General features: G+C 39.7%; 1 protein-coding gene across 4 annotated transcripts in view; it reads right to left on the minus strand.

The window, feature by feature from the left end:
* Window positions 1-380: 380 nt before the first annotated feature.
* The window catches only part of gphnb (gephyrin b), a 112,157-nt gene continuing 98,009 nt past the window's right edge, over window positions 381-14,528 (minus strand). For 3 of the 4 annotated variants that reach the window (XM_085382195.1, XM_085382196.1, XM_085382193.1), the window contains 12 exons: window positions 11,851-11,943; window positions 8,966-9,021; window positions 8,310-8,429; window positions 6,825-6,883; window positions 6,355-6,508; window positions 4,643-4,764; window positions 4,378-4,465; window positions 4,109-4,182; window positions 3,907-3,974; window positions 3,677-3,780; window positions 2,186-2,282; window positions 381-1,689 (listed from right to left, as the gene is read on the minus strand). In XM_085382195.1, coding sequence (XP_085238321.1) covers window positions 1,556-1,689; window positions 2,186-2,282; window positions 3,677-3,780; window positions 3,907-3,974; window positions 4,109-4,182; window positions 4,378-4,465; window positions 4,643-4,764; window positions 6,355-6,508; window positions 6,825-6,883; window positions 8,310-8,429; window positions 8,966-9,021; window positions 11,851-11,943 — 1,169 coding nt within the window. In that variant the 3' untranslated portion in view covers window positions 381-1,555. The remainder of the gene's footprint in view (window positions 1,690-2,185; window positions 2,283-3,676; window positions 3,781-3,906; window positions 3,975-4,108; window positions 4,183-4,377; window positions 4,466-4,642; window positions 4,765-6,354; window positions 6,509-6,824; window positions 6,884-8,309; window positions 8,430-8,965; window positions 9,022-11,850; window positions 11,944-14,528) is intronic. The other variant, XM_085382194.1, reaches the window with a different exon arrangement.

Below are 14,528 nucleotides of genomic sequence, written 5' to 3' on the forward strand. Positions count from 1 at the left end.
AAAGTCATATAAATGAAACCACATTAGTTCAGTATTAAAAAACAGACCCTAGTTTTAACAACTTTACATGCTACTCCTAAGGAGGATGAGAAAAATAAAGGGATAGAAAAACTGTAAAATAGTGGAAAGCTGAAATTCTTTGGACCCTTTAAGTTAAAAGTCACAAACCAAAAAAATAAACAGAAATTGTGATTTTTCTTGAACATTTAGTCAAATCCATATTTAATAACTGTATTCACTGAGTCCCTCTTGTTATGATCAGTGATTGTTAAGGCTGGTAAACTCTTGATTCATTCATACACTCCTCTAACCTTCACGCTACTTTTAGCCCCAATGAAGAAATTCACTGCTTTTTCATTAGATATATTTTATTTAAAAAAAAAAGGAAACCCAACAAGAACTTGTTTTTTTTACATAATGATCAAGGATTTTATTTTCGTAGTCTCTTTCATCAGTTTCATTTCATTACAGAAAATGTTATAGTACAGCGTTGTTCAATGTCTCCTCATTGCTTAATAATTTCCTTAGGAGTGCTGGTCACATATATCTGTACAATATGATTCTTATTTTTTTCTGTACATTTTTTGTGAAGTTGGTTAAAAAGGCTGTCAGCACTTAAAGAAGCTGTTTCTTTTCTTTCATTTTTTTTTTCTTAAATAGTTGATCAAATAAAAGATTATTTTTCCCAGGTTCAGCTCGCTCGTGGTGGGGTTTGGGACGGAGTTTACACCCGGTCACCATGAATATAAGGAAGCTTTAGGGTCCTGGGCCGACTGGGGTGTGCCCCCCCCCCCCCCCCTCCCCACCCTCCCCGACACCGCCTCTTCCTTGCCCAGGCATTTGGCACTGCGCACATAAACAAGACTCACAAGATAAACAACAAGCAAAGCTCTTTGTGAAGCCATTATGATGCATACTAATGAGAGAAAAACAGAAGTGTCACCTTGATGGGCACTCCAAAGAGGAAGTGGCCTTTATGTGCCCCCCCTCTTCCTCTTAGCTGAGCACCGTGGGGAATCTGGAGCCTTCCTCTGTGTTTTCTTTATTTTCATAAAACAGAGTATTTTTTTTTCCCACTAAAGATGAGAAAATAATAATTTTCTTTTTTTTTCTTTTTTTTGTCCTGGCAGGCACCTACAGCTGTCTATTAAAATGCTACTGCTATAGATAAGGTCTAGCATTGAACACACAAAGCAATTGCAATGAAAGGAACAAAGTTGCCTTAATATAATAATGATAATAATAAGAATAATGATAATAATAATAAGAATAATCATAATAATATATTACAGAATAAATCTCTTTTTATAATTAGATTTTTTTCATTAAAAGTTATATTTTCTTTGTTTGAAATACTATAATCTTTTTAAATTAGTTTTTTCATATGTATCTAGGTTGTGATCAAGATGTTGACTATACCTCAACGTTATCCAAATCAATAAAAACTAGCTGTGCCGTTGCATATTACAGAATAGTCAATGATATGTGGACATGCACCGTGAACCACCCATTCCCTCGCTATGTGACGCCGTTTCTCCGTCCCTCCGTTATGACATCATAGCCGGCCGATGACCATGACGTCGACCACCTCGCCCTTGTGCAGCTCCACGTATTGCTCTGTTTTCGGAGGTAGCATCAGGAGCCCGTTAGCACTGCGCATGCTCATCAGTCTGCTGTTCACCTGGTTCCCTGCATCAGAAAAGATGATGAGGGGAAACAATAATTGCTGTTAAAAAGAGCAGTTTTTATTTTTTCCACTGCCAAACTGGCTAGTATTCAAAAACTACAGAAACCATGTATTTGAAGTAGTTTCACCTGCAGTAAATCAAAGAAACCCCGAGGCGAGCCTAGTATGGAATCATGTCTACTTCTGCTCCGTGTTCCATATAGAGATTGTGAACACTGGTAAGTCTCTTTATTATTTCCACTCTGACGAATACTAAACGGCCAAAATGATCACACGTTTACATGACTGGGAATCGAAATGCTGATCTTCAAACTCGTCTAAGAAACTGCTGCCAGTCTTGTCAGTCCTGATAATTTAAGGTGTTCTTAAATGATTGCACTTATGTTTAAAAAAACAACACAATTTTTGTAAATCACTATAAAACTAACCACACCTATGAGTGTTATTTTATCATTGTGCTCAAATGTTATTTTCCCCCCACAGATGCTGGTTTTATACCTGTGCTCTGTGCCCACGGCAGAGGCTCCTGGTGATGCCATGTCAAAATGCAGCGGTGGTATTCAGGGCGAGGGTCCAGCTTCACATCACAAGACAACTAGAGCGAAGAAACACACAACATAAATTCTAATGCTGCATCACCCTTTTTTAATCACCACTGTGCTTGAAGTATGAAATTGAAGAGGATACACCCAATGTAGTGGAGAAAAAAATGCAAAATTTGCTTTCAGACAATTTCTTGGAATCCATCTGGCTCTCATGTTACTGTTACCTGGAACCACAAAGACAAAAGTCACAACAGGAGTCTTGCTTGAGTTCAGATGTTCACGTACACTGATTACAAAATGCTAAAGATGCTGATGAAAGCCACAATCTAAAACATGCATGACTTTCTTTCCGACTTTCCTGTGCACTCTGGTCTGGACAAGCTTTTGGACTCAGTCACACTTCATGTTTATTTAGCATGTCTTTTAATTTTCAACCAAGTCCCAGAAGTTGAATAATAAACAACCTTCCTCGGTCTTGAATGCCACACAATAGATGGCATATCTATACCAAGTGAATTCCAACAGAGCTATAATTTAAAGCCTAGCAGAAGTGAAAAAACCAGGCTCGTCCAAATATGGCCTCTTCTAAAAAAAACAGAGTGCAGTAATCTTCAGAGCTACAGCCATCTTTTATATACAGTCTATAGGCTAAACACACATGTACACACACAAATCTTCTAATGGCAAAAATCCAGATCTGAACTGTCACAAAATGTAAGCAAGTTGGGTAAAATTCTGCCAAACACATTTAAAACAGGGCAAATACATTAGTTCAAAGATTATCTAAGTTTGCTGGCAAAAGGAAAGGTTTTCTCAGAGTATTATCTGACCTGTGTCTGATGCCATCTGCTTTGGGAAATTGTCTGGCTACATCTGGCGAAGGCCATCATTTGCACCCCTAAGTGGCAGTAATGTGTTCAAGTTGATTTCTAACTGCTTTATAACAGCAAATGATGTAACACTGCACCCTGAATAGCACCCATAATGGCAGGGGACCAGATTGCTCACTCCATGATGTTAGTTGGGGACATAGGCTGTGTGTGCTCACTGTGTATTATCGTGATATGATTTTCTCACTCTACAGTTATGAATATTCATGACCGGGGAGCAGGCCTTTGGGTCAGTGTGGGCCGTGATTGGTTCCTCTGTCAAATCAGAGCAAAACACTGTGGTCATAAATATGTATCAAGCAGATGATGAAAATTATATCAAATCATGGCTGCAACGGGCTGCAATAATACACCCTGTTTTTTTACGTATAAACATAACTGTAAATGTCCCCATATATTATATATTCTCTCTGTTGCAGCTGATTGCATCGACACTCTTAAAGCCTATTTGTTACAACAGCGACTTTGAATCATCCCTCACAGGAGCAAAGGACACTTTTTGCACTTGGGAACGCGATGAAGTCAGGATGTCCCAGTTGCCCTGTGTGTCCTACCCTCGCTTTGATGATGGTGGGCCTGGGGTCCAAAATACCCTGCATCTTTCTCAAGGCAGGGATGACAAAAAGATTACAGGTGACAACAGCAGACACGGGATTTCCTAGGACAGACGGGGGGACAGAGAGAAGAGGGCGAGGAGAGAAAGCAAGGGGGGGGGGGGAAATATGTGAGTAACATCTCTGCGCAAACAGCGGAGTGAATCACTCTTTCTCTCAACTTCACACACTACCTGGGAGGGCAAAGATTAGTTTGCGAGCACCATCTATGTCCAACGTGGCAAAAGTTGTTGGGAGACTGGAAAAAAAGACAAAAACAAACATAATTTCTAAATTCTCCACCGGCTGTCATTTTACACCACATGACTCCTTCTGCATGTCATTTGTATGTATTGTTTGTGAAGCACTTTTGAAGCGGATTCTTTTTCTTACCCTGGTTTCATGAACACACGACCAAAATGGATCTGAGCATGAAGATCGATATCCAGCACCTGCTTAAGGTAGTCCTAAAAATGATGTTAGAAAGAAAGAAAATTAAAATCCTTAAGAATACTCAACAGACATGAAGAACAAGTACTCCAAAAAATGTGTTTCATAAAATAATGAACTCAAACGAACTGTGAAGCTCAGCTGTCTGGCTATCAGCTACCACATGGTGTCAGTACAACACAACTCTACCACTGGACTTTCTGCCACTGTACCTTCTCTCCCATAGACACTCCTCCTGAGGTGATGATGACATCAGCACGGCTGATGCCTTCATTCAGAGCGTTGAGAAGGTCATCGGGGCTGCAGGGCACAGACAAACATATACATACAAATGTCAAGCCCCCCGCGACACCCAGGACAGAGAAATCACAGAAAATGAGAAAACTGGCCTATCTTTGGATAAGTACACAGGGCTTATTAAAAGGACAAAAGCATAGCTAAAGGGAACTGTGGCAGAGGCAAGATCTGACGGCATACTTGTCTCCCACGATGCCCAGATTGATAGTGGGGTAGCCATGTTCCTGAATTGTGGCCAACAGGGTGGAGCGATTGCTGTCCCTGATCTTTCCAGGATGGAGGTCATCTTCTGGGTTCAGAAGCTATCGCCCAAACAAATCACATGTTAGAAACTCCTATTTGATGGCAATCTTTTATTATTAGTTGTGAAAATCATTAAATAAATCATTCTGCATCTTTTTGATTTGCGATGAGGTCTGGTAAGTAAAAAAATAATTATTCTGCTGGAAGATGAGACAATATTATAATCCTTATGCAAACTTTTTCATTTTTGTACCCAGTCATGTAGTTACTATATTTAACATGCTCTCTGTACTGAATAAATCTGCTTTGGTTCTATTACCCTTGAGTTAAAAATGCTGCATAAAATAATACTTTAAAACTGAGAAAAAAACACTTTCTGAAGTTTCAAATTAGCAACACCCATCTGTTGTTCGTGCTAAAGTTAGTGTCATCTAAACCAATGCACTTTAAAGATGTCAGCTTGGCCTCTGGGAACTTGTGAGGTGCTCTTGTCACCATTTTGTCACATTTTAAGACTAAACAGTAGAACATGACTGACACATTTAAAAGTCTGAAATACACAATGTTGCAACAGACAGATTTCCTTAACATTTACTGCGTGTAATTATGTAAGAGTCTTTACAAAAATAATATGAAAATGCTTTTTAAAAATAAACATTTTAATTGCACGATTATTTTTACGATCCACCTGACTCTTCTTCTTGTATTACAAACCCACCTGTCACCATGTTGTCAACCTGGTCTTTCATCATATTCATTACTTTTTAAATGCTCATTTATTGGCTGTTATCAATGCAGACACTGATATATCAGAAAAAGCTAATATCAGCCAATATCTTAGAGTCACTGCTTTTCCATTGCCCCTCTCCTTTTCTTAGTCCTTCCATGAGATGAACACGGGCATACGCATGTGGTTCATGCAGTCTTTCAGCTTCATGTTCTAAAAGCGCTACGCTTAACTGACGGTGCCACCACATCTTACTTCCATGTGGCACCATGACACTCTTTATAGCACATCACCTGATCAGGTTGGAAAAGAGCTTCAATTAGCCAAAGTCTGCCGTCATGGATTAGGTTTTGTAATATCTGAAACTGGAACACTGAAGAGGTACAGAAGTCTAGTTGTATCTTAAAATCTTTGAATCACAACATGTTAAAAGGATATCATGGATTTTTTTTGTCCACTGCCACCAAAATAAGTGCTCATGAATAAAATGTAGCTGCATCTAATCCTCTACTTCATAAGACGGCAGATGAGTGAAATATGCTAACAAACAGGTGATAAAGTTTAAATATGGGTCTGCACGGCCCTGAAAATGGAGAGCTATGCATATTCATGCACCCCATGAAATTTAAACTGCGCATTAGTCACACAGAAAATGCACAAATCTGACTCTACTGTTTAAACGAAACCACCTGGACACAGATAAACACGTTCTTCACAACTGAAAGCACATGTGAAACAGCTGACTGCACATTCACTTCTAAATGATGTTCTGTTGTCGCCAGCCAAAGCAAACAATGGTGATTGTGCATAAATATGAACGTGGTGTGTTGTTAGGAAAAAAAGGCATACTGTTGTACCTTTCGCAGCCAAGTCGAGAGGCATAATTCACCACAACAAAAACTAAGATTTTCTTAACCTTTACCTCATTTCCTGTGGACATGACGGCCACCACAGGGAATTTTTGGACCTCCACCTCTGTAACTCCAACAGTGGCCAGGAGGCCAATTTCAGATGGGCCCATATGGGTGCCCTTGGCCAGCACGCACTCGCCACGCTTGATGTCGTGACCGATAGGCCTATGAAGAGATGGGCACTAAACATTTAAAGCCTGCAAGAACAAGGGTACTGCTACATTCACCATAGATGTTCTGGTAAAGACATGAAATGTGTTCTAAGCATCTGTTTTCCTTCAGTCTTCATCATTATTATAATGTTAAATAAAGAACAATAATAATCAAAAACATGCAGACAGACAGAATTATAATAACGGCAGTAGTAGTGGTGCACTATACCTTGCATTAATCTTTTTCAAGTTAACTCCCAACAGTGTCTTCCAGCCTTACAGTATTTAATAAGTATAATACATAGCAAACATCTCAGTCACGGACTAACCTGATGTCCTGCCCTGGGCGAGCTTGTACTAGGATTCGTACCTCCAGCTCCTCCGTCCCCTACCGGAAAAACATTTATCACATTGAACAGGCTGGGTCAGTGACAGATAAGAAAATGATGCTTTCAGTATTCTGTCCATTTCTAGGATAAAAGACACTATATTGCCAAAAGTAGTCACTTGTTTCCCTTCACACATATATGAACTTGAGTGGCATCCCATTCCTAATCCATAAGGTTTAACATTATGCTGATCTGCTGTTTGCAGCTATGAGAAGTTTGAATTCTTCTGGGAGGGCTTTTCATAGGTTTGTTTATGGGAATTTTTGACCATTCCTCCTAGATGCACATTTGTGAGGTCAGACAGTGTTAGATGAGAAGGCCTGGCTCACAGTCTCCGCTCTAATTGATCCCAAAGGTGGTCTGTCGGGTTGAGGTCATGACTCTGTGCTGGCCAGTAAAGTTCTTCCACACCAAATTTGTTTACTGTCTTTATGAACTGCTTTGGTCTGCAGTCATGTTGAAACAGGAAGAGGCTATCCCCAAACTGCTATCCCACAAATTTGAGAGCTTGAAATTGTCCATGACTGGAGCCCATCCCAGATGTCACAGGGTGACGGGCACATAGTGGACATGTCACCAGTCTCTTGCAGCTCCAACACATAGACAGTTAACCTAGCATTCATGTATTTGGAATTTGGGAAGCAGTTGCAGTACACAGAGAGAATCCCAACCGATCACTGCCTGAACCAGACTGCCTGAGCATGGTTCTCCTGGAGCTTTCTTCCTGTTAAAATTGAGTTTTTCCTTCCGACTGTCGCCAAGTGCTAGGTCATGGGGGTCAGCTGATCGTTAGGGTTTTCTTGTCTTTACCTTACAACATAAAGTGATTTGAGTTTACTGCTGTTGTAATTTGGCACTATATGAATAAAACTGAACTGAATTAAATGAAACCTTTCACAGGTTTGGGTTAAAGACAACCTTATAGGATGGTTATAATAAACATAGCTGAAGTTTTTAATAAAGATACTGGCATGTTAAAAAGGAAGTGAGACAAAAGCTTGGGCTTGAGGGCGCCATGGATGTTTGGCTTCTAATGTTTTTCTTCTCTTGACCAAGCTAACATCAGCTTGGGATGGATTTCCTTTTATGGCCAGGTGTGCCCTTAGCTGTGTCTGTGGTGTGGAATTGGTGCTTACATGTAGTGGGCATTGCTTGCAATAGCCAGGTGAGGGGCAACCAATTAAAAGAAAGCAGGCCTCGGGCCTTAAAGAGACATGCGCTTAACAATCTTGTTCAGACAGTAGATGAACCCAGACACTGCATCAAAGGCCAGTATATAATAATAATTATTACTTTTTAAAACTATGAATCATGGAAAACTGAGTAGTTTTAGATTCAAAATATGAAGCTGGAAATGAGCATACTAAGGCCTTTTAGCGTTCTGATTCTGACTGTCCTTCATTTAGCATGAAACTTCACGCTCACGTCTTCTGATTCGCGGAGGAGCTCGGTATCTTCCACCTGGACTACAGCATCTGCCCCACAGGGTATAGGGGCACCCGTCGTCACCCTCATCACTTGGCCAGGCATCACTGTCTGGGTGGGCTGTGCAAACACAGAAAGGTAAACATAAGTCAAAGATACAGGAAAGGACAAACAATATCATGTCAAATTTCAAACACTGGGTTAACATTTAACCCATAGGTGTTATGGAATAAATGACGGACTGTTTGTGACTGAAGTAATCTATACAATAAAACAGAAAACTGACTTTATGTACATCATAATTGCAATTTTAAGAGCTTATAAAGGCAAACAGGAAACAGATGCTTGAATGTGTGGTGATGCTGTTTGAGAGGAGATGTGAGGGGTTGTCGAAAATATGTCAGGCTTACTTTTGTCTCAGTGATCTCATGTGTTTACACTTTGACTTTCTGGCCATGCTTTGGTGCGAAGGGCTTTTCATCACCTGCTAAGGGAACACACTGATGTGCAATTACAGGCTGGTCAAGGCATAAGGTGAAGGGCAAAAGTGAAGTACTTTATTTTCATATCCAGCTTATGTGGGTGTTTGTGTGAGACCGACTGTGTGAGTGAGGGTGTCTTTGTGTGCTTGCAGAGGTGTCAGCGTGGACACAAACCTGCTCTCCAGCTTGGGACTCTCCAATGATGAAGCGGTCGCCTGGGCCGTCAGCCGCTAGAATAAAAGAAAGATTAAAAAGTATTACGCACGAGTGCAGGCGAAAACCTGTGGGTGTGTGGGAGTGTGTATTGAGCTGAGTCATTTCTTTTGGTAAAATACAGTGGGAAATGATAAAAACAAGATCTGGGGGGAAAAGTTTATTAAACATCTCCAAAATAGACACAAACAGTACTACCAGGGCAAGCAGATTTTTACAGTTTTAATCAAAAATCAGTCTGATAGCCTTTGCACAGCCCAACCCTTATTGTTACTGCAGCCAAGTACTGTGACCGACCAGAGCAAACACAAAAATTGAGAAATCAAGAATCATTTTTAGCATCCCTCTTTATCAATTAACAAACACACAGAAAGAGGAACGAAAGTCATCACAAGATGCTCTTTGAACACGGATATACTGCATCCTTTGACATTAAAAATGTCCTTGCCGGGTGAATCTGCCATTCTCTTTAGTGCAGAAAGTTTAAAAAATCCCATTGATGACATCAAAAATCTGTTTTGACATGAAGAGGTTTTTCACATTTTTGGGAAAAACCTGAGAGCCATGATGGAAATATAAGTTTCTATGGGTTTTTATGGAGCATCTCTCCTCATCTAACTCTGCTTCATACCAATGCAGTTCTTAGTATTAACATCTACTGCATTTTTACCTGTTCACACTACACACGTAGCAGAACCCAGGACTTCCCTGATCACTTTTTGGATGTTAACCAAGGCTAATTTGTCAGCTTCTTGGTGCTTTTTATTACTTAAAGTGACAATAAAAGGCAGAAGCTACACTTTGGTAAAAGGAAAAATTCAAGCTCTAGACAACAGACTCTTTTCAGACCCATATTTTAAGCACTATAATTTCTAAAAAACACACGTATCCTTTAGCAGGCAACAGGCCCTTAGGACAGATGCAGAAAATCCTGAGAGATCTGTGGTATTCTTCTCCTCCTACTCGTTCAGTAGGAACCAACAGCAGATGTTATGTACAGGAGGTTTTGAGCTGCCTGAAGTCAGCGAGTTGTCACCCTGTTCTTCAGGTTAACAGAGCCCTCAGTGCTTTACAGGACTCCCTTCATTTAAAATACTGACAGAAAATCTCAACCAACGTCTTCTGAATCTCACCTAGAAAAACACTAGAAAGGAGTTCTAACAGCCATAAGGATGAAACTCTGAGAGTTGGATGTCTGAACAAAGGTAAATCCTCCACCATTTGAGAATTATCTCTTGCCACCTGGCAGCTGTGGAGGACAGCCTCGTTTATGTACAATAATTGAAAGGATCACCGTTCAATCACAGCGACAGAAAAAGCCTTTACATTGTCCAACAAGCAGTTTTTTCCTGCTCCGGTGTCCTGCAGTGATCTCACTGGGACAGAAACAGTTAGTCCTTCTGCAGCATCACTGCTCTGTTACACAGCAGTGACTTTACGAATAAGATGACATGACAGGCACGTACAGCTGCGTCAATGTGAGGTAGAATTCAAAAAGTAACCTTGATTAGTTTTCTTATTTCATAATTGTCTTTTCAACTGTCAGATTTCACTATTAAAGCTTTGTCTCTGTTATACCTTATAAATATGCTCGGATCAGTTGAAAAAATTCTGCAGCAGTGCCTAACGGGAATCAATCACAATCCGCCATGTGAGGAAGGACGTGTGAGTGCACAGTATTTCCTCAAAATAATGTGCAATCTATTTACACTATTTAATTGTATCAAAAGGTTGCACATCTTTTCAGGTTTGTACTTGCTTCAGTTTCAGTCCATCAACTTTTTAATAGTGCTGTCAGCGTTAATCTCGTTAAAATGACCTTTTAACGGCATAACCGCATTAATGCGGCAAATCTCCGTTAGCAAGTTAGCACGGATCACCCTGTGCGTGGGGCTGTACGGTGTCAATGCATTAGCGCGGTTAGCTTGTTAACACGTTAGCTTCAGTCTCAGTCCATCAACTTTTTAATAGTGCTGTCAACGTTAATCTCGTTAAAAGCGCGTTAACGCCATAACCACATTACGCATTAACGAGCTAACCGCGCTAATGCGTTGACGCTGTGCAGCATGGGGTGACACCACTAACGCTGACACCACTACTCTTAAGTATATGCACTGCTTTTGAAGTGATCCACTTCTTTATGTTACTTTTGTTTAACTAGATCGGCAAAGCATAATCAGTACAGTTTTGAATTTTTCTTTAGTTTTAATTTTTAAATGAATATTTTATTTCCATTTAGTTTCAGTTAGTCAGTAATTAGTAGTAATTTTCAATAATTTTTGATATTTGTTATATATAATAAAAATGATAATGAGGCACAAACGTGTATATAAATTTAATAATAAAAATAAAAAACTACAGACATTTCCTAAATATTTAGGATTTTCTTTTAGGTAAGGTTTGTAACAGTATTGTTTCAGTTAGTGTTTATGTTTTCTTGTGACTTTGTAAAATGTAATTTTATAAATGGTTTCCATTTAATAATTACATATAACCATGCAAAGTTTGCACTTACGAACACCTGGTTAAGCAGGCCTACTGTCTCATTGCTCTCATGGTAATAACAAGAGGTAAAAAAGGACCCGTAAACAACTAAAAATAAACATAAATGTGTTTGATTTTTAGGTAAGATGTGTCATTTGAACACAACAAGGGCTATATATCATAAATAACAGTATAATCCTTGCAACATTTACACTTATGTACATTTTTGATAAACTGAGGATAAGATCCAAAGTACTAAATACTGAAAGGATGTCAGATGGATGGGCAACAAAATGTGGCAAAGACAAGAATGAGAGGATATTATTCAATTAGCATCACCCGCCGTAATTGATGTTACCTACCTCTCACAGCATAACCGTCCTTGACAGAAGCAGGGAAGGGTGGCAGGTTGTCTTTGGCGTAAACGTCCTGAGCCAGGACTCGACCCATCCCATCTGTAGAAGAAGAGGAAAAACATGAGTGTGGAGTGGAGAGGCTGGTTGAAGATTGGTGGAAGGAGAGAGCAAAAGTTAGAGAGAGAAAGAGAGACAGAGGCATAGAGGGTGAAACAGTGCATCTGATGAAGATACAGAGAAATGTTTGAGCTGGAGGTGTGTATATGCGTGTGTGTGTGTGTGTGCATGTTTTAAAGAGAGCCATAGTGTGACACCACGCATCAGCATCTCTCTGCATGACTCACCGCCTGACCTGCACACACGGACATGTACTTGCACACTGCGCTATTTTACCTCAGTTTACCGATTTGCACACCGCAAGTGGGGGCTTGCAAATGTTCATGTGCACATTTCTTTAGCATTTCCAACAGCCAGACAACTTAAAAAATGTCAGGGAGGAAATACAGAGCCTCTTCACTGAGACAATGGCTCAGAGAAAGTAAAGGAAGGAAAGAAAGACATAGAAGTCAGAAGGGAGAGTGGGTGGAGGGAGAAAAAAAGATCCAGGCACTAAAATACCTTAAGCTGCTGTGTGCCTATATATAGCTGAGCCTTCATGCTGTGATTATGTGGGTGTTAATATGAAGATCTAAGCTTTGATATCAACGAGTTTAAGGGGAAAAAATATGCATGTGCATACAGACACCCACACACATGCAGATGACAGGAATACTGAGCTGCTGTATTGTTTCAATTCTTCTATTTTATTGTTTCTATTGTTATTATTGTATTACACTGTAGTTTTTAATTTTATTGTTATTGTTAAGCACTTTGTGCAGCATCGGCTGTTGGAAATGTGCTATATAAATAAATCTGACCTTGACCTTGACCTTGCTGTACATAATGCATCTCCATCATGGATAAAGGCACACATGCTCGTGTCCAAATCCTCCCATCTTTTCTCTATATTAACAGTATTTAAATTGGTGTATTTTTACACACAAGCTGGAACTGAAAAGCTTGTTAAAACCATGTGCTGAAGCTGAGCTGTGACTAATAATAGAACAGAGGTGATGTCTTGTTGCAGCAGAAAAGTGCACGTTTGATAAGGTGCTTTTCAAAAAGAAGAACCTCTTTTTGTAAGACGTTCTGGACACCAGTCTAAGCCAGCAGTTCCCAGCGTTTCTGAGGCCAATAAGACTGAACCTCACACCACCTCGTCTGTTGAAGTGTATCAGTTTAAACTTATAAAAGCAGATGTGGTTAAAATAATGTCTCATTCAGTTGAAATGCAAATGTTTACGTCAGTAATTTAAAAAGTAGTGTGAGCTAATATGTATCGGAAAAATAAAGTAAAAAACACAAAAAACAAAACAGGTTTATTAAATCTTTTAATGTCTACGATTTCTGCTTAAGAAATAGCCCTATTTAAGAACAATAACACTGGTTATTATGACAGGAAAATAGGGAGGAACTAAATGAATTTTTTGTTTTGTTGTTTTGACAAATGCGCTCACTTCCTTAACTAAAACTCGATGAAATGACTCACTCTCATGCCTTTGCAGAAAAGTACATTTAAAGCCAGTGAGGTTAGCCCAGCGTTTAGCCTGAAAACAAGGGCGGACTAAACTAAAACTGCTCTGAAGTAAAAAATCTGAAGGTCTCTGTGTTTAAAACCAACCAAGTGTAACCGAGCATGTTGTTTTTCTCCCTGTTTCAATTGCTGGGCTAAGTTAACCTCCAGATAGTTAGGGCTTCATAATTCACATGCAGATAAATATTTCTGTCTAATTCCGGGCGTGAAAGAGAGTAAGCATTTCAAACTATTCCTTTAAAGTGTTTTAGACTGTTTAGCATTAAATATTAAACTGTCAAGAACTTCATATTTAAGTACTGAATCACAGCAAATGTCTCTACGATACAATAAGAAAGATAAACAGGGATCTAGTATTAATTTATACTATTCCTCCAGTAATAGCTTACGTAGAAATATGTAGTAACCAATTATAACAATAAAATCAGCGCTAGACACCTCTAATTCAATACTCACTATATGCAAAAAATGCAGAATACACATCCATTAGCAAACACACACACACTGTTCTAAATCCAGCAGGGGAGCTGCTCCAGCTGTTGACTGTCTAAATATTTCATCTCTCAAATCCCCCCATTCTCTCTTCCTTACCCAACTGTCCGCCACCCAGCTGTGCTCTTGCAAATCCTGCAATCCAGTCCCCTATTCCATAACATGAAACATCACTTTACACCTGGAAAACGAAAGCGCTCCTGCTACCATCATTGATCTAGAAGTCATGTGCGCTGCAGGCCATTATTGCCGCCAGTCTTTGCTACGGTTTCTACAGATGAATTAAAGACTGTGTTTTCCCCTCCAGCCCTCAGCTTGACTCTGTGTCATCCTCCGCTGGCACTTAAGCCACTCTGCCAGAAGGATGACAAGACCCTCAGGTGCTAAACTTGTCTTGCAAGTTTGTACCTTAGAATCTGGATGTCTGTTTAGACTTGTAAGCACACAATGCAAAAATACTGCTACAGTTAACTCATACAGCGACATGAACACACAAGCAGTAATGTGTACATACAAATGTCATGACAGACACTGAGAATTATATAAACAGGAATTAGTT

The sequence above is a fragment of the Rhamphochromis longiceps genome, linkage group LG15 (assembly GCF_057381845.1).
Source record: "Rhamphochromis longiceps isolate RC_006_pf linkage group LG15, R_longiceps_female_GT1.1, whole genome shotgun sequence".
In the NCBI taxonomy this organism is placed as follows: Eukaryota; Metazoa; Chordata; class Actinopteri; order Cichliformes; family Cichlidae; genus Rhamphochromis; species Rhamphochromis longiceps.